Raw genomic sequence first — 20,756 nt, forward strand, 5'->3', positions numbered from 1 at the left:
TTTTAAGGAAAACCTTATAAAACTAAAATGCTTCTACAGGATAATGACTAGAGAATTGAAGAGTCACGACATCATGGCTCTTGGAGAATTACTGAAAGCATAGGTTTGTTGAACATGGAGTAGAAAATGCTTCATCAAAGTGTGATGCAAGAGTTCTCATCAAGTTTTTAAAGGGCAGTCAAGCACAATTTCCATAAAGGTTAGAATTCCCTACTAATAGGTAAAAATAAAGCCGATTTTAGCATGATATAAGAAAGGATTCATCACAAATTTGAGCATTTCTGGCAAGGGGGAAAATAGAAATCTCTATGAAACAGAGATTTAATTAAGTACTCTGCTTAATGCCTTTCCTTTTTAAATTCTCTGGTATGACAAAGTGAAATCACATTTGTTGTAACCATCTCTGTTAATGACCAAAGGAACAAAAGCAGACAGAACTAAAGCAGACACAGGGAAAATGATAGCTATCGCCAAGCCTTTGGGGAAAAGCCAGGTAGAAGGAGTTGAGCTGATTCTTGTGGCTTCTCAGGAAAAAGCTGGGTGGGAGATGCTCTCATTCAACATATGGGGAAGCTAACACTGGAAAATGGAATAGCTTGAACGGGTAACTATTTCTGTGGAGATGTGATTTTCAAATACTGGAGGAAAACTGGACCACATGACTTGGGAGATCCCTTTTAACCCAGAAAGTCTCACCGTCTTCTGCGTTTCTTTGTTCTGTGTCCGTTGCATCGAACGTTTTCTGAGTGCGTCTAACCAGGTGGAAGCTATGTAAGCATGCTCACATAGAGCCCTACATGTACATGGGCAATGGAAAAAATGCTGATACCACCAGAATATCCGTTATCTCTGTGTGATAAGATTACACTGGCCTTTCATTTCCCTCATTGTACATTGTTGTGTTTTCCACAATTTCTACAGACAACATCTCTTTGAAAAAGGAGTCGACTGCTTGAGAGAATCCTGCACCCCGGTCCCAGCCCTTGGTCTCTCACTAGTTGTGTGATGCACGGAAATTTTGCAACCTCTCCGTACTCGATTTCCTCACTTGTGATTAGTAACTTCATCGCAGTGATGCCCTGGCTAATGACAGATTACTATATGTGCTTCTATTTTAAGAAATAGAAGCTTCTATTTCTTTGAATTATCTGATACATTATGTCAGTGATAGAGAAATTTTATTTTTTGAAAGGGGCGGGACCTCCACATAGGAGGGTATCCTCTGAACATGCGGTAAGAATGGGTGTTCCTGAAGGGAGAGGAAGTATTATGAGGTTATATTCTTAAAGAACGAAAAACTATAAGTGTCTTTTGAAAAAATTAAAATAAATGACTAGTTCAATAAATATAGCAGGAAAAAAAATCACATTCTTAAGGCCAGTAATATCACCCTAGCAACCATGCATTGGTGGTTCAGTGGTAGAATTCTCGCCTGCCACGCGGGAGGCCCGGGTTCGATTCCCGGCCAATGCATCCGTATTTGTTTTCAAAATTCTTCCAACCACGTTGAAATGCTCCAGTTCAGAGGTCGGGTACGTTCTGCACTCGAACTTCGGGTTCTTCACACATTCTGACTGCATGGCTGCAGTGTTTTCTGCTAGGCTAGGGGCAGGCTGGCACCGGGCTGTTTTCTGACAGAAACATCGAGTTTTTTGCGTTCAGAATGTTTGGACTCAATATATTGTGGAATGATTCTTCTGTTTGAAGGAGAAGTGAAATCAACAAAGGACTTCAAAAAAATCATTTTCTGACATTCAAAACCAACTTTTAATAATAAAAGACATAAGGACATAAAATTGCATGGTATTTTTAGCTCCAGCAGAGTGGCGCAGCGGAAGCGTGCTGGGCCCATAACCCAGAGGTCGATGGATCGAAACCATCCTCTGCTAGGTGGTACACTCTTTTGTCTTTTACCCCCAAATTTGGGAAATATCTGGAACAGCGTGCGCGTGTGTGGTGTGTGTGTTTGTGTGTCTTGTCCCAACTGTGGTGTCTGTACCTACCGAAATCTTGGACAACTGTAGGGGAAATATTTTCAGTCTAGGAAAATTTTGACACACACAAAAAATTTACAAATCTGGTGGTTTCTAATCAAGAAATTGCATATTTACCCTCTCTGAGAGCAGAGAATAGTAATCCATCAGCTGGAAGTTGTCCATCTCTACTTACCACCATACTGTAAACAAGAATGTAAGTTTAGAATTTGAAAGGACTCTGTATACCTATTGTCAGGTTTAGAGATTCAGTTAGAGGGAGTTTGGAGTACTTAATAATTCTCCCAATAATCTGAAACTTTTGCTGTTTTTCTCTTTAGCACTTTCCATCGTATACATATTTTATTAGCACTTTCCATTGTATATATATTTTATTTATTTATTTAGTATTTTCTTCCTGTGGATTGCAAATTCACAAGAAAAGAGTTTTTTTATCTGTTTTCCCACTGTGGTTGCTGTTGTATCTAGAACACCGTCTGGAACATCTCAGTCACTGGTGATTTGGTAAATATTGTATGTTAAAGGCCACAATTTTTACCACAGCAAACACCAGTATTTGACATTAGTCTTCACCTTTCTCTTTTACCTTTAAAAAAAATCATGAATGAGTACAAAAATGACAACACAGAATGGATCTACTATTTAATATTAGGGCATATTAATTACAAATCTCCTTTATATTTAAAGAAAAAGACCCACATAAAATCAAAGTATTTTTCAACAGCATCCTCAACCCTAATATCCCCTTTATGAAGGCAACTGTATCATGAATTTGATATGCATCTCTATTTCTTTTTTCTTTTTTTTTAATGAATAATTTTCTTTGCAAAGAGTCTGGAAACAGCTCACACTCAGTTTTCATTTAAATACTACAATGATGATTTAAAAAAACATTCACTTTATGAATATCCACACAAAAAGCTTTCCTTCATAATACCCTTGGTATTATACTTAGTTCTCTGTGTTAATCTATGTCCAAACATACAAGCATAGCCAATGTCTGGAATGGGCAGCTGAAGGGCTATATTTGATTTTCACTTGGTTTCAAAATGAAGGCAACATCTTTATCCACTTGGCAACAGAGGTTTTAGAACTCCTGTCATTAAAGTTCTTTTATTGACTGTAATTTTTTCAACACGAAATTCCTGTCACAGTAAAGAACCACAGTTCTCAGTTTAGGTGCTTGGTGAGGTGTCATTCCACTGTCTCTCTGGCCTACAAATGAGTCCCTTGCAAATACAATTTCTGAGGTGAATTTTAAAACACTGTTCTAAGTAACAAGCCTTCTAATCTCACAAACCACCAGAAGCACATGTGATTCTCTGAAAGAAAAAATTTGCCAACAAAGATAAAACATTACTATTTTCTCCTGGGTTCTATTTAAGAAATGGATGTTCAGTTTGTTCTGGGAGATCGTCACCATCGACTGAGCATCTCCTCAAAGGGGTAAATGCAGTTTACCTCCTAATCTTTTAGAAGGCATTCATTGTTCTCTCTATGTGAAGAGTTTCTTATTAACATGCATAACAATAAAAAGGGAACTGCTATATTGAGGCCTGTTGAGAGCTAGGCAAGAGAGCTAGGCAATTATAGGCATTGCTAAGCAGAAAACCTCTTGAAGGTCACCAGAATAGATAGGGGAGAGAAACAACATTGTCGGCCAAAGTAAAGGTAAACAATACGTGATTTGCAGAGGGCTCATTCTGAGTTATAGCCAATTAGTTAGAGGGCCATAAAACTTTGGGTGCCGGACTCATCTCGGGTCTGGACCCTTATCTTTAAACTGAGGGTACAAATTAAGTGGGACAGGTGGTTCTTATCGACAGGAGACAGGGTTTCAAAAGAAAATTTTAACATTTGGTTAATGTTCCTCCAGAGCCAAGAGCTATGCAGAGATAACAGCAACTCCTGCTTTTGTAACTTGCTTGCTTGCTTCTCACCCTATAAAAGAGCTAGCCTGTGAGCGTTTGGCGCGGCTCTCATCGGAGAGTTCGCCCCTGCGCAGGTAAAAACTTTGTTTGGCCAATAAACCATCTATAAATCTCTTAAGAGTCTGAGTCCGTCAGTTCCTGGAACGAGAGATCTCGCTCTCGCATATAACATTTGGAGGCCCCAGCGAGATTCTCCATCTGGGAACTGAAAGGGAGACTGGGTAAGCGACAACGAGGATCCTCATTCTGAGTTTTAGAGGTCTAGACCGGTTTGGATTTGGGCCGGGAGATGGTCCGTCCGGTATAACACCTGGCCAGGGGGTCTGGGCCCTGAGGTGGTAGGTGGGACGCCACTGGAATTCCACCCAGGGGACTCCCAAGGAGGGGACGCCCTCGGGAGTCAGAGACGAGGGGACGCCCTCGGGAGGGGGAGCTTGGCTCCCCGGGGAGGGGGAGCTCGGCTCCCCGCGACAAGGGTTTTTTGTCGCGTCTGGTAACAGTTTCATTTTGCGCGCCGTCGCATCTGGAACTAGTTTCGTTTTGCGCTGCGCTGCGCTGCGATGTGTGAATGTGACAACCGCGGTATGTCTAAATAGGAGTGTGAACATTGTGTTTGATTGTGTGAGGACAGAGTGTGTGGCTCCACAGGCAACAGCCTACGGAGCGTGCGTGGGTCCTAACCTGCGGTTCCTTAGTCTGTCATATGGCATAACGGCTGGGAGTTTAACCCGGACTCTACGCGGGCAGCCTTAGCTAAGACAGACCTAAGTCCTCGCGAGAGGAGAGGCCAGGCGGACGAAGTGCAAGTAAATTGTCATTTCTGTTTGTTTTGTTTTGTGTGTTTGTCTCAGTTATGTGAAACTAACATGAAAATGGGCCAGCGGGAGTCCACCCCTGAACTCCCCGCTTGATTGCATCTTGAATAACTTTTCTGATTTCCAGCATCGTGCACGCGGCTACGGGAGCGTGCAGTTCAATCCGGAGTTCCTGCAGACTCTTTGCCAGCTAGAGTGGCCGACTTTTGGTGTTGGATGGCCTGCAGAGGGAATTTTCGACCTCCCGGTATTGTTTGCAGTTCAGGCCACAGTTTATAGAGCCCCACACCCCGATCAGATAGTTTACATCGATGTGTGGGTAGACATAGCCCCAGACAAGCCAGGCTATATTCAGAAATGTCTAAGAAGGAGTGCCTCCCGCGGAAGAACGGCTCTGTTAGCCGCGGGAAGAGGAAGCAAAAGAAATTCCTGGAGCCCTCCTCGCTGTGAGGGCGGAGGGTGCCTGAACTCTACCCCCCACTCCCAGATCCTGGGGAGGACATGTTAGATCCCTTGAATGCGCTCCCTCCCTACCCTAGGAGGGAGGTGCCGCATTCTGCCCAGCCGGAGGAGGGAGGGACACTCGGGAGCCTTCCTCACACCCGAGGGGGAACTAGGGAAGGGGAGGAGGCTCCAGTGTCCCCAGCACCTCCGGCACTTCTGCCACTCCGTGAGGCACCGCCTGGACCGGGTGCCCCTGCCGGAGCACCCTCTCAGTTGCTATATGTTCCTTTCTCCACTAGTGATCTATATAATTGGAAACATCAGAACCCCCCGTTTTCTGAGAAACCTCAGGGTTTAATCTCCCTCCTGGAGACCATTTTTAGAACGCACCAGCCCACTTGGGATGATTGCCAGCAGATCTTACAGACCCTCTTTACCTCAGAGGAGAGGGATAGAATACTCTCAGGGGCCGCCAAGGCAGTTATGGGGGAAGAGGGAGAGACTGCGGCGGGGAAGGAGGGAGGGGGAGGATATCCTGCCCAGTCAGCCCCCTGACTGAGACCCTAACACGAGCGGGGGAAGGGACGCGCTCCTTCAGTATCGCAGGGCTCTGTTGAGGGGATTAAAGGCAGCCGCTAGGAAGCCCACCAATTTTAGGAAGATTAGTGAAGTGATCCAGGGGAGGGAGGAATCTCCCGCTGCTTTCCTAGAAAGATTACTAGAGGCAGGTGTGGGAGTTCTTGGGAGCAATAGGATATTGCCACTTCTGGATTCTAGGGTTTGCAGAATTGGCTAAGCCTCTCCATGAACTTAGGAGGTGAAAAGAGGGAAATATAACTTGAACTGAAAAAGAGAACCGAGCCTTTGAGGTGCTTAAGGCAGCTTTAGTATCTGCACCTGCATTGGCTTTGCCAGATTTAGGAAAGCTGTTCCAGCCATGGCAGAAAACGGAGGCATTGCAAAGGGAGTGCTGAGCCAGGCTTTAGGACCCTGGAGAAGGCCCGTGGCCTATTTGTCCAAGAGATTGGACCCAGTAGCCTCAGGGTAGCCAGCCTGCTTACGAGCTTAGCTGTCACAGCCATGCTAGTGAAGGACAGCAAGCTCACCCTTGGACAGAATTTGCAGATAATTGGGAAGCATCATATAGAGAGAATTTTGAAATCCTCTCCTGATTGCTGGTTGTCTAATGCACGGCTAACTCCGTACCAGGTGCAGTTGCTGAATCCCCCAGCAGTCCAGTTCCTGAAAAGCGCCGCCTTGAATCCAGCCACCCTGCTGCCAGCCCCTGATCCAACCATCATGCATAGCTGCCATGAAATATTAGAGCGGGTCACAGGCGTGCGCCCAGACTTGCGGGATGAGGCATACGAAAAACCAGGGCTCACTCTGTTCTCGGATAGCAGTAGTTTCCTTAGGGAAGGGCAGCGGTACGCGGGGCTGCGGTAACCACGGAAACTGAAGTCATTTGGCAGCAAGCCCTGCCAAAAGGAACTTCAGCCCAGAGGGCGGAGTTGATGGGGCATTTGCAAGGTCTAATCTTCAAAAAGCTGCAGGATATCCCTGCATATCTAGGAACTTTGAGTAGAAGATGCCTGTACTGGTAGGGACTTTTGGCTGCCACGTACTGAGTTTAAGTGCTGAGTAAAAGGTTACAGTCCTTCCCAGGGTGGGAAAGGAGCAGGAATTAAAGGTAAACTGTAGTTAAATCTGGATAGGCAAAAATATGTAGAAAGGTTGTGAAAGTTTTAAACCTGGAGGAAAGGAAACCTCAACTACTTGTTTTCTGGTTTTATGGTAATGTAGTTTCATTTTGCTTCCGTTTCTAATCAGAAACCCCCTGTATCTGAAGACCTAGTTAGGGTCACCTGAAGACCTAGTGAAGGTCGCCTGTAACCGGTTGGAGAGAATGCCTTTGCCACTTAGGACCCAGGAAGGGTCATTTAGGCCTGATATGTGTTTCAGCCTGAGGCAAAGGAGCATGTCTCTGCCAAGAGACGGGACCTAAATAGCATGTCTCTGCGGAGGCCCCAGTAGACGCACTGGTGCAAGAGGATGCCTCTACCTGTGTGCTGTTCTTATAGAACTCTGTCTATGTTTTAGATTTTGTTCTGTATCTTCTCTAAAAAGAAAATTGAGGATTCCAGGGATAGTTAAAACTTCACACTCTGTAGGAAAGTGAACAAGGGAAAGTGCAAGATATATAAATAAAGATGTATGAAAGGATACAGAAGGTTAGTAGATGTTGCAGAAGGTCTGTGGGAAGCTGTGAAGATAGAAGAGGGTTTGTGAAAAGGTGTATAAAAGGTTATAAAAGTTTATGAAAGTTTTGGAAAGAAAGTGTGTAGGGCCAGTAATAGAAGGTATAAGGCATAGAGATGCAATCTTAGTAGATATCAGAAGGAAAAGGATTTTCCTTCGCACTTAGTATTTTTCTCCCTACTTGATCCCTCCAGAATTTGGCATTCTGAAGGAGTGAGTAATAACATAAGGTTTCTCTGCATAAATCCATTAAGACCAGTCATTAATAGTTTGTTAACCGATGCTTTGACTGGAATGTCACGCCTGAAGGAGGCATGTCTGGGTTCTGGTTGTCACCAGGAAGCCCTGAGGAACTGGGATTGACTTGTGAAGCTAGCAAAAGCCCACGAGAAGAAGCCTGGTACCTTGGTTGATTGTGCGGTTCATGGCAGTCTTTCCAGGGAAGGAACAGAGGTTGCTTTCCTGAAAGACGGCTAAAAGGAACCTGTAGGCACAACGGAAGCCTCAAGGACTTAAGTGAAATAGCTGGTACAGGCAAAGCCAGGTGGCAGATGTGTGGCTCTGCTTCTGTGCCCCGAGGGGCGGACTAAAAGTCAGTCTAAAGGTTCCCTGAGTGAGTTCCAGCGAAGCGAACTTAAAGATCATAGGCGATCCAGGCTGCTCTTAGTGTGTTTATGCAAATAAACAAGCTTCTTAATTTCATTAGGGACAGAATTGATACTATAAAGCTTATAGTGTTGTCCCAACCATATACTAAGTTACCCCAGACCGACTGGTCAAGGGTTTGACCCATCGTCCAAGAGAAAGGGGGGAATGTTGAGGCCAGGCTTGAAGAAATTAGTGCTGTTGCAGCAAAACAATCACCAGGTTTCCTGTTATGAACTTAGAAGGAAGCCGGGCTACAATGAACTCAGTATGGTCGGCGGAGGGTTAAAATTAGCACAGCAAGTAATGCAGGACATGGGAAATTTTAAAGGGTTTGAGCGGTCTGTAGGCTTCACTTCAGAGCTTATCTTCCCTTTTCTGTCCTAATAGCCAAGACAGAAAGGGCCCAGAGATCTGAAAGGAGGGAAATCCTGGTATATTCCCCTCAGCCAGAGCGAAGTGTAGTGAGCCACAGGGTTTTGGATAGGTGTAGCATGTCTCATACACCTTCCTCCAGATGAGCCATTCTTTACCTAGGTGCCTGCCTTTGTTATTCAGTAATTATGATTTAATTGTGCCTTCCAACTCTCTTGCCAAGTCTGTTTTCACCTCCAGAATACCACGAGGATGTCAACTGTCCAGTAAGGCCAGCCTTTGGACACCGAGCCTGCAACTTTGCAGTGACAGCCAACTGACTTGGATTCTGTAAGGTCCTTCCCCTTACAGGAAAGGACTCCCTCCATGCTGCACCCCCTTTCAGGGCACCCCTGACCCAAGGTTAGGTAGGACAACGTCCATGTCCAGCCGGAAGCAGTTACAAGAAGATGAGACCTTCGTCCATTGTCCTTTATATAATTATAAAGGGGTTATATATCTGAAAGGAAGGATTGAAGCAGGGTGCAGCCAAGAGGAGGGCCCCAAGAAGGGATTTGTAATAGGATCCAGAACTCAAGGTGTACCATTGTTTGCCACCAATTTCTTATCCAGAGTTTTGTGTAACTGGGTACATAATTCCCCAAGTGTATCTATGCAGGAAACCCAGATTTTGTTCTCCCCTCCAGGACTAGGGAGAAGAGAGTTCCCCTTATACCCATAGTAGCCACTGTGAGGATCTTAGGGTCCACCGCACTCAGTGCTGCAGCCCTCATTCAGGGAGAATTAGAGTTGAGACAGCTTTTGCAGATTTTCTCTAAGGACATATCTCTGCTGCAAGATCAAGTAGCTTATTTAGAAAGACAGGTAGATTCATTGGCAGAGGTAGCTCTCCAAAATCGGAGAGGATTAGATTTATTGTTCTTAAGGAAAGAAGGATTATGCGCAGCATTAGGAGAAACTTGTTGCTTTTATGCTAATCATTCAGGGATAATTAGAGATAGTATTAAGGTCTTAACCCAGAGACTGAAAGAACAAGAAAAGCTAGAAAAACCAACGTAGTACACAGGAATCTATAAGATGTCCCCATAGCTGACTACCCTGATTTCCTCTATTAGTAGGCCTTTATTAATTATACTCCTGTTTAACTTGTAGCCCCATCGTCATTAATAAGCTTACGTCTTTTATTAAGGAAAGGATAGAGACCGTCAAGCTGATAGTATTGGCCCAGCCCTACACTATCCTTCCCCATGAAGAAGATGATTCAAGGATTTGACTCATAAGTGCCAACAAGGAAATGGGGGAATGTTGAGAGCTAGGCAAGAGAGCTAGGCAATTATAGGCATTGCTAAGCAGAAAACCTCTTGAAGGTCACCAGAATAGATAGGGGAGAGAAACAACATTGTCGGCCAAAGTAAAGGTAAACAATACGTGATTTGCAGAGGGCTCATTCTGAGTTATAGCCAATTAGTTAGAGGGCCATAAAACTTTGGGTGCCGGACTCATCTCGGGTCTGGACCCTTATCTTTAAACTGAGGGTACAAATTAAGTGGGACAGGTGGTTCTTATCGACAGGAGACAGGGTTTCAAAAGAAAATTTTAACATTTGGTTAATGTTCCTCCAGAGCCAAGAGCTATGCAGAGATAACAGCAACTCCTGCTTTTGTAACTTGCTTGCTTGCTTCTCACCCTATAAAAGAGCTAGCCTGTGAGCGTTTGGCGCGGCTCTCATCGGAGAGTTCGCCCCTGCGCAGGTAAAAACTTTGTTTGGCCAATAAACCATCTATAAATCTCTTAAGAGTCTGAGTCCGTCAGTTCCTGGAACGAGAGATCTCGCTCTCGCATATAACAAGGCCGTCATTTTAAAAAGAACCAGAGACTGAGGCTTCAAAGCACTCTGTGTCGTAGAATAGCTCCTCCCCTTATCTGTGGTTTCACTTTTTGAGGTTTCAGTTACCTGTGGGCCAACAGGTTGCAAAAACATTAAATGAAAAATTTCAGACATAATTCAATAAACCATTCATAAGTTTTAAACTGCGAGCTGTTCTGAGTAGTGTGATGAAATCTGCTATCCTGCTCAGTCCTGGTGGGGAGGTGAATCATCCCTTTGTCCCATGTGTCCAGGCCTGATGCTCTTTGCCCATTAGTCTCTTGTAGCCATCTGGGTTAATGGTATCATGGTGCTTGTGTTCAGGTGACCCTTATTTTACTTAATAATTGCCCCAAATCCTAAGAGTAGCGATGCTAGCAATTCAGATATGACAAAGAGAAGGGGTAAAATGCTTTCTTAAGTGAAAAGATTAAAGTTCTTGTCTTAATAAGGAAAGAAAAAATTGTAGGCTGAAGTTGCTAAGATCGAAGTAAGAATAAATTTGTGTCTGTGAAATTGTGAAGAAGGAAAGAGAAATCTGTGCTACTTTGCTGTTGCACCTCAGACTGCAAAAAGTTCGGCCACAGTGTGTGATAAGTGCCTAGTTAAGAAGAAAAGGGATTAATTTGCAGCGGGAGGCATGAACAGAAAATGTGCTCTGATTGGCCACAATGTCTTGCACCAGAAAGCACTGAGCCTCCAGGAAGACTTCAGCAAAGGATCTCTGAAACAACTGATCTCATTCACATACCTTCTATTATATTGGTATAACTGTTCTATTTCATTATTATTGTTATTAATCTCTTACTGTGCCTAATTGATAAATTAAACTTTACCACATGTATGTATAGGAAAAAATGGTACATAGAGGGTTCAGTACTACCTATAGTTTCAGGCATCCACCAGAAGTCTTGGAACGTATCCCTCTGGAATAAAGGGGACTTGCGTTGTTTTTTCTAAGATTGAAATGAAGCTTTCTTATATGTAACACTGTTAGCAATAGCTTCAAGTGACCCACAAGAGGATTTATTTTTAGACAGATTATTTCTGTGGGAAGGGACATCGGGGATCACTTTCAGTTGCCCAAAGGCCAGGAATATAAGACAATGCAGTGAATGGCACAGAACACGGTGGCAGTGGCAGCCAGGATTCCTCAAGTATGAGTCTCTCCAATTACAGTCTTCCCTTTACAGCTTTGGATGCTCACTATAGAGATTTCCAAACTTCAGAATTCCCCCAAGAGGCCTAGAAACTCCTTGTGTGGGGCAATATTCCTCTGACAGAGAGCTGAGGGTCTACTGATGAGGTTGGGAGGAGGAGAACAGGACTGAGATCAGCTTACCTGTCCCCACCTCACTTTCTACACTCCTCAGCTGAAACCATTGCATTTTATGAATATTTATGTCTCCTGGTGGGCAAGAGTGTAATGGCCTCCCAAAGGAGAAGGTATCTTCAGAAAGTCCAAGCAGGCAACTCCACAGAATGTACCAATTTATCATAGGTAATTTACTTAGGGGAAGATTGGGCCAGTGTGGACAGACACCCAGCAATTCTGCACAAAACATTTTTAGTCTGTACCGTTATACTACCTTTTTAAATAAGTCGGGCACCGATGACTGACAAGACAAAGGGACAAAGAATGTAGCAGTGCTGGGGACATACTATAGGCACTTCTCCACCTGTTTGATATTTATCTTGGTTTTCAATACATGCTGTTGATAAAAAATATATTTATGGCTATATTTTAAGGAATACAGAGAACCATCAACTAGAAAGCTTTGATATGCTTGCTAAGGACAGAAGTCACAGCATGAAACTTAAAAATGAAATGACACAATGGAATTCTATGCAGCAGAGAGAAAGAAGGAGCTTATACCCTTTGCAACAGCATGGATGGAACTGGAGAGCATTATGCTAAGTGAAATAAGCCAGGCGGTGAGGGACAAATACCATATGATCTCACCTTTAACTGGAACATAATCAACAGAAGAAAAAAGCAAACAAAATATAACCAAAAATATTGAAATAGCCAGAGGGGAGTGGGGAGGGGATAGTGGGGAGAGGGGTCTACAGGAACTACTATAAAGGACACAAGGGCAAAATCAAGGGGGAGGGTAGAGGGGGGGGGAGGGAGGTGGGGTTGGCTGGGGTGGGGTGGAGGGATGGGGAGAAAATGCGGACAATTGTAACTGAATAACAATATAAATAAATAAATAAAAAGAAAAAATGAAACGAAATCCGCGGGACACAGAAATGGTGTTTGTTTTGTTCACACCTACATCTATACAAAGGGGTTAAAAGGGTGACAAAGGATTTATGCGAGAAAGGAGAAGATTGGGCACAACTGGAGGATACTGTGAAGTTAAAGGAGTTTCCTTAGGGCCTTCAGTCCACTCTCGGATTCCTGGCTACCTAGCGTTCAGCCCACTTGCCACCTCTGGGGTCCGCTTCACTTATTACAGGCGAGGTTCTGACTTCTGTGGCAGAATTTCCCCTCGTGGACTCTCAAATCCCAGCTTGAGCGCCGCCCGTCCTAGCGAGTCCCGGCATCCCTGCCTCCCACCCACTCATCCTGATAAAACAGGAAGGCAGCTCTCCAGGTTGCTGGATTCTTTACTCAACATTTTATGTTTGGGGAGCCTCCTAACCGTCGTTCAGTTTATGGCTCTGGCTGTGGACACCGGTGACTACCGCACACGGCGCAGGGGTCACACACATTCCACAGAATACCTAGGAAAAACACACAGGATAAGTCATCTAGCAAATCGGAGCCCATGGCGGGCTTTTCAAATAGTGACGATGCCCAATTAGAAACGGGGCTATTACTGGCACTGACCGTGCAAACGAAAGGGAAGTATGTTCTGGCAGAAGGCAAAAGGGAAAGCCTCTTTCAAAAGCCCTTAAAAAACCCACAATGAATTAGTATACACTGCGCCCAATGCTTACCCCAAAACGCCTACGGAGATTTTTTAAAAAACATTTGGTCCTTGTTTCCAGGTATTTTCCTCTCCAAACCCATACCACAACACTAATTTAAAAAGAAGAAAAAAGAGAATATAGGAAAAAAATGAGCCAGCTGCTTCTGTGATAAAGTAGGTGACTCTGAAAAGAGCCTTTGGGTGTGAACGAGCCTGATCAGTCTGTTCGAGGAGGGCTCACTTGGCGCTGGTGTACTTGGTGACGGCCTTGCTGCCCTCGGACACGGCGTGCTTGGCCAGCTCCCCGGGCAGCAGCACGCGCACCGCCTCGCCCGCGATGCGCTCGAAGATGTCGTTGACGAACGAGTTCATGATGCCCATGGTCTTGGACGAGATGCCCGTGTCCGGGTGCACCTGCTTGAACACCTTGTACACGTACACCGAGTAGCTCTCCTTGCGGCTGCGCTTGCGCTTCTTGCCGTCCTTCTTCTGCGCCTTGGTCACGGCCTTCTTGGAGCCCTTCTTCGGGGCGGGCGCGGACTTGGCTGGCTCGGGCATGGCCGGGAGGAAGCGCCAAAGAAACGGGAAAGAGGAGCGTGAGGCTGTGAGTGTCCTCTCGGTTCACAGCCTCCTAAGGAGGCGGTGAGCAAAGTCGCGTCTGACTGGCGGGAACTCCAGAAACGTCACATGAATATTGTCCAGTCAAAGTAAGCGTATTTCAGAGCGAGGATCCCATTGGTTGAAGTGAAAGGGCCTGTAACTTTTCGCCAATGGCACAGGTTCCCTTTCGCGCCCAGGAACGACTGACTATAAATAAGGACGCTCCGGGCTCCTCAACTTCTCCTCAAGTTAGAGCCAAAGTATTCTTTCCGTCATGTCTGGACGCGGGAAGCAGGGCGGCAAAGCGCGCGCCAAGGCCAAGACGCGCTCGTCGCGGGCCGGACTCCAGTTCCCCGTGGGCCGCGTGCACCGTCTGCTCCGCAAGGGCAACTACGCCGAGCGGGTGGGCGCCGGCGCGCCCGTGTACCTGGCGGCCGTGCTGGAGTACCTGACTGCCGAGATCCTGGAGCTGGCGGGCAACGCGGCGCGGGACAACAAGAAGACGCGCATCATCCCGCGCCACCTGCAGCTGGCCATCCGCAACGACGAGGAGCTCAACAAGCTGCTGGGCAAGGTGACCATCGCGCAGGGTGGCGTCCTGCCCAACATCCAGGCCGTGCTGCTGCCCAAGAAGACCGAGAGCCACCACAAGGCCAAGGGCAAGTGAACTGGAAGATTTGGGTCTTTCTCAACTTTAACCAAAGGCTCTTTTCAGAGCCACCCATGTTTTTCTAAAAGGGCTTGCCTTTTCCGTATTGTAGTAGCTACTTATACCTCAATTAGCCAATAGGTGTCACCGAACACTCACAGGAATGCAAAAGTGACTCCCAATAAAACAAGTTTGTATTAGGTAAAACCACTGGGGATTCTTTACGTAGGTAACTTCAGGCTGTCAATGCTGCAGGACCTCAGGGTTGAACCAAGAGAAACATGAAAAGAATAATACTTGCTGAAAGATAAGTGCAAGTCTAGTTAGTGAAAGGGAAATAAACCGACACTTCAGTTCCCTGTTCAAGAGCTGGCTTGCATCATAATGCGATACTTCATTGCAATTCGCCCAATTACAATTCTTGCTTGGCTCTAGTGGATTGTAAATAACAAAACTTCATGCCCTCGACTCATGTCCTTTAGGCAGAACTCGTTAAAGGGTCCTACGTGACTTTAAAAAGGCACACAAATTTTTTTTTTTTGCACCATTTACATGCTTGAGGATTTTTTCCTTAACCCTATTGTACCCAAACCTCAGTTGAAATTGTAAAACGCAGAATTCTTTATATTAGAATACTATCTAGTGAAAAAGTAACAATTGTTCAATTAAGTCTGATACAGAAAAAAAAAGCCTATACTACACTGTAAAAGTCTCTAAGTTTAAATAGAGAAATCAAGATTTCAACATGAAATTAGCCTTCTTAAACTTGAACGAGGCTAAAAAATTTCCCTTAGCCAATCCCATGTAGCGCGCGCCTTTTCAAAAAGATCAAAGGAAAAGCAATTTCAAGTGCCAAAATTAAACATTTTTATTCAGCAAACAAGATATATCGTTGTAATATTTATATTAAATTCTGCGGAGAAAGGCCAAAGAACGTTGTAAGGAAAAGGCGTAAAGACGGTACAGGGAAGAAAGGGTAGAAAAAAAGCCGCTGTTTTGGAAGGGTGGGTGGGAGGAAGAAGTTTCCGGTCTGAGTGTCCCAGAGGCTCCTGCGATCACAAAATATGTGCGGCGTCCAATACCTTCACTGCGAGACTCGATGGGCAGATGCCTGGTCCAATCAGAGCTGGACTTGTCTTATACATATATGCACAGCAGTCCAGGAGTCGGTCTCATACTGCTGTTCGAGCTCGGTTCTTCGTTACTTTCGGGATGGCCCGGACCAAGCAGACAGCGCGCAAGTCCACGGGCGGGAAAGCCCCGCGCAAACAGCTGGCCACCAAGGCGGCCCGCAAGAGCGCGCCGGCCACGGGCGGCGTCAAGAAGCCGCACCGCTACCGGCCCGGCACGGTGGCCCTGCGCGAGATCCGCCGCTACCAGAAGTCCACCGAGCTGCTCATCCGCAAGCTGCCCTTCCAGCGCCTGGTGCGCGAGATCGCGCAGGACTTCAAGACCGACCTGCGCTTCCAGAGCTCGGCCGTCATGGCGCTGCAGGAGGCGTGCGAGGCCTACCTGGTGGGCCTGTTCGAGGACACCAACCTGTGCGCCATCCACGCCAAGCGTGTCACTATCATGCCCAAGGACATCCAGCTGGCGCGCCGCATTCGTGGCGAGAGGGCGTAAACTCTTAAGCAAGTGCTAGTCTTGAACCCAAAGGCTCTTTTCAGAGCCACTTCACTCTCACTGACAGTGGCTGTTGCATTATTTCGCTAGGTGTTACTACCATAAATTTCGCGTAGGGCTAACAAATGGGGAAGGGGAGCCGGGGTTCTTACCAAAATGGGGGTCTCGTTTTTCTCAAGGGAAGTAGAATCAAGTGTTGGGAAGGTCCGACGTGCAGTGTCTGATAGGTACTTGAAACGAGTTGCTAAACACCACTTGGAAAGACAACTTCTTGGGCATAAAGTCAGTACCTGGGTCTCGTGAGAAAAACGCGTGTAAGCAGAAAGTGATCCGGCAAAACGGAAAAACTGCCCACCACGTAGAGATGGGGCTTAGCACGTGGATAACCAAAACCTCTCTTCCCACTTCGGTTAATCTAGTAGCAGGGGTGTGCTTAACTGGATCCCCTGACGGCCTCACTGCACAGGGAAGGGCACCTTGCACGCAGACTAACTTGAACTCTCCAGTCCCAGGGAAGGGCACAAGTAGACTTAAGTTGGGCAATAGTGGTATCGTGTCTAGTGTCTAGCATTAGTGGACAGACCTCAGGTTTTCTTACTGATAATTGCTCTTTCACGACTCTGTAAGACAAAAACCGACTGGCCGAAACTAGCTGTTACTTCAGAAAATGGGTTAGTGTTTACATGGATCTTTTTTGTTCTTATGAGAGTTGTGTTTTTCATTGTTCAGCAGTAGCACCTGGTAACCCTATAGGATAAAGCTCCGAAATGTTTCCTTCACACATGTTCCAAATTTGGTAAGAAAATTAGCAAATGAGCCCTCTGGGCTTGTCTTTGCCAGCTTCCAGCATCCTGGAAGGGCAGACCTGTGTGAGCAGCAGTTCCCAGGTTGGATAGGACTCTTTCCCTGTATCTGATACTTGTGGTTTTCTAAATACCAAAGACTATGCTCAACTGGGCCTTAATGTTCTAGGTTCTCCAGTATGGGTTGGGTCTAGCAGTTCCTTACAAGTGCTTTTCATCAGTTTTCTTGACAGGCTAGCACCTCATTTTACCCTTCCTGTTGACTTGTGTACAGCTCGTGTACATTACCCTCCCTCCCTGATAGAGAAAATGGAAACAATACTGACCTAAGCATTCAAGACTTTACTTGACAAATTGGCTTGTGTACACTGTGTCCTCACAAGTTTGTGAAACAAATGAAAAAACTCTTTACATTCTTAATTCTTTAAAAAATTAGATAAGGTCATTACTGCAAACACTATACTCTGCTCACAATCATGTGCATCACCTTGTGGTTCATGGGAAGGAGCACCTATGATTACCATGTAACAGAATTTAGGTTGATGGCAATATTTTACCGAATTTAAATATTTTTATTTGAATCAAAACCTTTAGTAAAATAAAGTGCTGATTATCTTCTCTCAGGAGTCAGCTTTCCTCTGGGAAGACAGAAAATATTTGGAGGGGAATAATGGCCCTTTGACACCACCCTCCCACTCTGCCTGATGATCCAGCAATTTCTAAACAGATGGGTATTCTTGAGTGTGTAAACAATGCCTTCTGAGTTGGGAAACAGCTATTAATTAGCCAGGAAGGGCCCACAAGAGATGATCTGTCTACACTGACCCATACTCTTACTGACTGGGAAGGGCACCCTTTCCTGGAAATGGACAGTAAATATAATTATCCAAATGAATCTTTCATTACATGAAAATTTTATTCAGGGGCAGTGAGAAGTTCTAGTTACGTGGACATTTCTAATTATGTGGCTACGGATACTCCACATCTCTCAAAACACCCCTTGTGCTGAACAACGATGGTCTGCTGGCCTTACACGTAAGCTCGTTCGGGACTTTAATCATGCTTTCATCACCCTATACAAGGAACTGAGTTTCATTCTAGGGATGGCCAGCGCACAGTGATATTCAGCCAGCACCAGACCATTTGGATCATGATAATGGGCAGATGGCAAGCCAAGTACTAAGTTTAAGATAAGAGATCACAGGGGAAGTTGTGAGAACAATCAGTCTGGGATGTTCATTTTGAGTTTCCTGGGGATCTCCAAGAGCTTCAGAAAGTTGTAGATGAATGTGCACGTCTGATTTCAGGAGATAAGTCTGGGTGGGCGTAGAGTTGGGAGTCACTGCGCTCACTTCGGCAGCACACATACTAAACTGGAATGATACGGAGATTAACATTGCCCCTATGGAAGGACGGTACCCAAATAGGTAACGTGTTCTGTAGTTTTTTGAGAGTATTAAGCTGAGTGAAATCAGCCAGCCAGAGAAAGACAAATACCGTATGATTTTACTTATGTGTGGAATATAATGAACAAAATAAATTCACAAAATAGAACCAGACTCAGATATAGAGAACAGACTGACAGCTGCCCGAGGGGAGAGGTTTGGGGAGCTGAATGAAAAAGGTGAAGGGATTAAAATTAAAAAAAAATTTTTGGTGTCATTAGTATATAAAAATATTTAAGGGAAAGGAATGGCCCATAGATCCCTTCCAGCTCCTGCCTACCTCTTTTAACCTCCGCCTTCATGCCAATATCGAACGTCTTGAACTTGCTGTGTATATCACAAACGGTCTGGTGATGGAATTCCTACCCTTTCCTGCAATTCCCAGTTTCTTTTAACCCTCAGACCCGATGTTGCCTCTCACAGATGTCACTCCTCCTCTGTGCTCCCCTAATATCCTGTGTCTACATTTCTTGCTACATAGTGCTGTACTTACTTTTGTTACTACCTGTTACATTGTTTCTTTAGAACAACCAGTGTCTTACTAACTAACGTATTCCTAATACTTGGTACCTAAGTGTGAAATAAACACTTGTTGAAAGCATAAATACATTAGGAAAAAGAAAATAGGACATTCGTTGTGCCTGCATGCTTCATGTATTATGACCCTTCAAGGCCAGGCAAGTTCATGGTATTCCTGCACAGAAAAATACTCATGTAGCCGTTGGGATGTCTGGCACATGTTCATTCGCGGGTGGCTGAGTCATGCAACCTGCAAGGTACGAGTTTCCCTGCATGACACACGTCATGGCCCTTGCTCCCCAGCATGGCACCTTTTGTGGCACCTGTGCCCCTGTGTGTCACTAGTGGGAAGCCCCTACTGCTTTAAGTACTAGAGGTGAACAAGGCCGGCAAAATGCCAGAAAACTATATAACGTAATTCTGCCCATGCAAGCCCAGTTCATGTTATGCGAACAGTTCAACAGACCCAGTCTCAAGGTTACAAGAACACTAGTTACCAGGCGCCTCCAAGGCTATAGGAACACTGCAACCCTAAGCTACCTGGACACCTGGGTGAGGAAGCAGGACTGCCTCCATTTACCCTACACTTGACATGGCAAACTGGGGAGTGGCATAAATGTTCGTTTCCAAGGCCCAGAATAAAAAGACCTTTCTATGCCAATTTAGAAATAAGAAACATACCAGAATCTCTGGTCTCTCTGTTGTCAAAACAGCCTCAGGTTTAATCAAAATTGTTCACATTTTTCAAAATACAGGTATCTATCATCAGTGCTCTTGGAATCCACTTAGGAGCAACTAGTGTGATCGTGGTTACAAAACGTGGACATCTAGTCATGCCAGTATGGTAATAAACGTACTGTCAGGATGAATTAACCAAGTGCTGTCAGAAACACCTGAAATATTACTGAACCTGCAGACTTCCTGCTGACAGTGGATTGTCTGTGGAAATCACCCTTATGCCCTCTGAAAGAATGTTTGGATTTGATGTAACTCCTCACTTAAGCTACAGCTGATTTCCAGGAAGATTTGGGTGACTACCTTGAGTCAAAAATATCTTCTAGGTCCAACATTAACTTGAAATTATGGCCTATTTAAAACACCAACATATCAATTCCCTTCCTTAAAAAGCTTTGAAACCGATTTCTGAAATAAAAGGCCGCAAAAAAGTCTCACTAGGAATTACGAGTAGTCTTGTCATAAACGTTACTAACTAAGAAGTGGTCAGAGATGCAATAGAGTCGTGCTACCTTTTCAATGACAAGGAAAGTGGCTCTGAAAAGAGCCTTTTGATTACTCGCTCCCATACTTGCTTATTTGGCCTTGTGGTGGCTCTCGGTCTTTTTGGGCAGCAGCACGGCCTGGATGTTGGGCAGGACGCCACCCTGCGCGATGGTCACCTTGCCCAGCAGCTTGTTGAGCTCCTCGTCGTTGCGGATGGCCAGCTGCAGGTGGCGCGGGATGATGCGCGTCTTCTTGTTGTCCCGCGCCGCGTTGCCCGCCAGCTCCAGGATCTCGGCCGTCAGGTACTCCAGCACGGCCGCCAGGTACACGGGCGCGCCGGCGCCCACCCGCTCGGCGTAGTTGCCCTTGCGGAGCAGACGGTGCACGCGGCCCACGGGGAACTGGAGTCCGGCCCGCGACGAGCGCGTCTTGGCCTTGGCGCGCGCTTTGCCGCCCTGCTTCCCGCGTCCAGACATGACGGAAAGAATACTTTGGCTCTAACTTGAGGAGAAGTTGAGGAGCCCGGAGCGTCCTTATTTATAGTCAGTCGTTCCTGGGCGCGAAAGGGAACCTGTACCATTGGCGAAAAGTTACAGGCCCTTTCACTTCAACCAATGGGATCCTCGCTCTGAAATACGCTTACTTTGA

The 20,756-nt window shown here is 45.6% G+C and overlaps 4 protein-coding genes and 2 non-coding genes across 8 annotated transcripts; 4 read left to right on the plus strand and 2 right to left on the minus strand.

The window, feature by feature from the left end:
- Positions 1–1,402: 1,402 nt before the first annotated feature.
- Positions 1,403–1,473, plus strand: TRNAG-GCC (transfer RNA glycine (anticodon GCC)). The gene has a single exon. It is a non-coding gene; the product is annotated as a tRNA-Gly (tRNA).
- Positions 1,474–1,817: 344 nt separating this feature from the next.
- On the plus strand, positions 1,818–1,889 carry TRNAM-CAU (transfer RNA methionine (anticodon CAU)). Its single transcript has one exon. It is a non-coding gene; the product is annotated as a tRNA-Met (tRNA).
- An 8,599-nt stretch (positions 1,890–10,488) lies between these two features.
- Positions 10,489–13,885, minus strand: LOC112313660 (histone H2B type 1-K). 3 transcript variants are annotated; one of them, XM_045203768.3, is made up of 3 exons: positions 13,490–13,884; positions 13,277–13,358; positions 10,489–13,060 (listed from the first exon to the last, which is right to left on the minus strand). In XM_045203768.3, the coding sequence occupies exons 1-3, from the start codon at positions 13,804–13,806 to the stop codon at positions 12,974–12,976; spliced, it is 486 nt and encodes a 161-aa protein (XP_045059703.2). In that variant the 5' UTR covers positions 13,807–13,884; the 3' UTR covers positions 10,489–12,973. The 3 variants fall into 3 exon arrangements, 2 of the variants coding, with proteins under 2 accessions (XP_045059703.2, XP_024426028.3); XM_024570260.4 differs by lacking the exon at positions 13,277–13,358 and having other exon boundaries at positions 13,490–13,885; XR_011650640.1 differs by having other exon boundaries at positions 13,034–13,060; positions 13,277–13,882.
- Positions 13,886–14,014: 129 nt separating this feature from the next.
- LOC112313643 (histone H2A type 1) lies at positions 14,015–14,516 on the plus strand. The gene has a single exon (XM_024570244.4). The coding sequence runs from the start codon at positions 14,123–14,125 to the stop codon at positions 14,513–14,515; it is 393 nt and encodes a 130-aa protein (XP_024426012.1). The 5' UTR covers positions 14,015–14,122; the 3' UTR covers position 14,516.
- Positions 14,517–15,604: 1,088 nt separating this feature from the next.
- Positions 15,605–17,095, plus strand: LOC112313633 (histone H3.1). The gene has a single exon (XM_024570233.3). The coding sequence runs from the start codon at positions 15,605–15,607 to the stop codon at positions 16,118–16,120; it is 516 nt and encodes a 171-aa protein (XP_024426001.2). The 3' UTR covers positions 16,121–17,095.
- Positions 17,096–17,107: 12 nt separating this feature from the next.
- LOC112313927 (histone H2A type 1-H) lies at positions 17,108–20,668 on the minus strand. Its single transcript, XM_053915698.2, has one exon. It carries the CDS (start codon positions 20,582–20,584, stop codon positions 20,198–20,200), a length of 387 nt encoding a protein of 128 aa, XP_053771673.1. The 5' UTR covers positions 20,585–20,668; the 3' UTR covers positions 17,108–20,197.
- Positions 20,669–20,756: the final 88 nt, after the last annotated feature.

Source organism: Desmodus rotundus, chromosome 12 (genome assembly GCF_022682495.2).
Source record: "Desmodus rotundus isolate HL8 chromosome 12, HLdesRot8A.1, whole genome shotgun sequence".
NCBI lineage: Eukaryota > Metazoa > Chordata > Mammalia > Chiroptera > Phyllostomidae > Desmodus > Desmodus rotundus.

What these genes read in the sequence shown, in the direction of transcription:
- LOC112313660 (XM_045203768.3), bottom strand. Translation starts at nt 13,806, where the DNA reads ATGCCCGAGCCAGCCAAGTCCGCGCCCGCCCCGAAGAAGGGCTCCAAG. An exon ending in ACCAAGTACACCAGCGCCAA is followed by an intron (nt 13,359 to 13,489) that starts GTGAGCCCTCCT and finishes TTTTTAAATTAG; the next exon opens with TGTTGTGGTATGGGTTTGGA. An exon ending in ATCTCCGTAGGCGTTTTGGG is followed by an intron (nt 13,061 to 13,276) that starts GTAAGCATTGGG and finishes TGTTTTTCCTAG; the next exon opens with GTATTCTGTGGAATGTGTGT.
- LOC112313643 (XM_024570244.4), top strand. Translation starts at nt 14,123, where the DNA reads ATGTCTGGACGCGGGAAGCAGGGCGGCAAAGCGCGCGCCAAGGCCAAG.
- LOC112313633 (XM_024570233.3), top strand. Translation starts at nt 15,605, where the DNA reads ATGCCTGGTCCAATCAGAGCTGGACTTGTCTTATACATATATGCACAG.
- LOC112313927 (XM_053915698.2), bottom strand. Translation starts at nt 20,584, where the DNA reads ATGTCTGGACGCGGGAAGCAGGGCGGCAAAGCGCGCGCCAAGGCCAAG.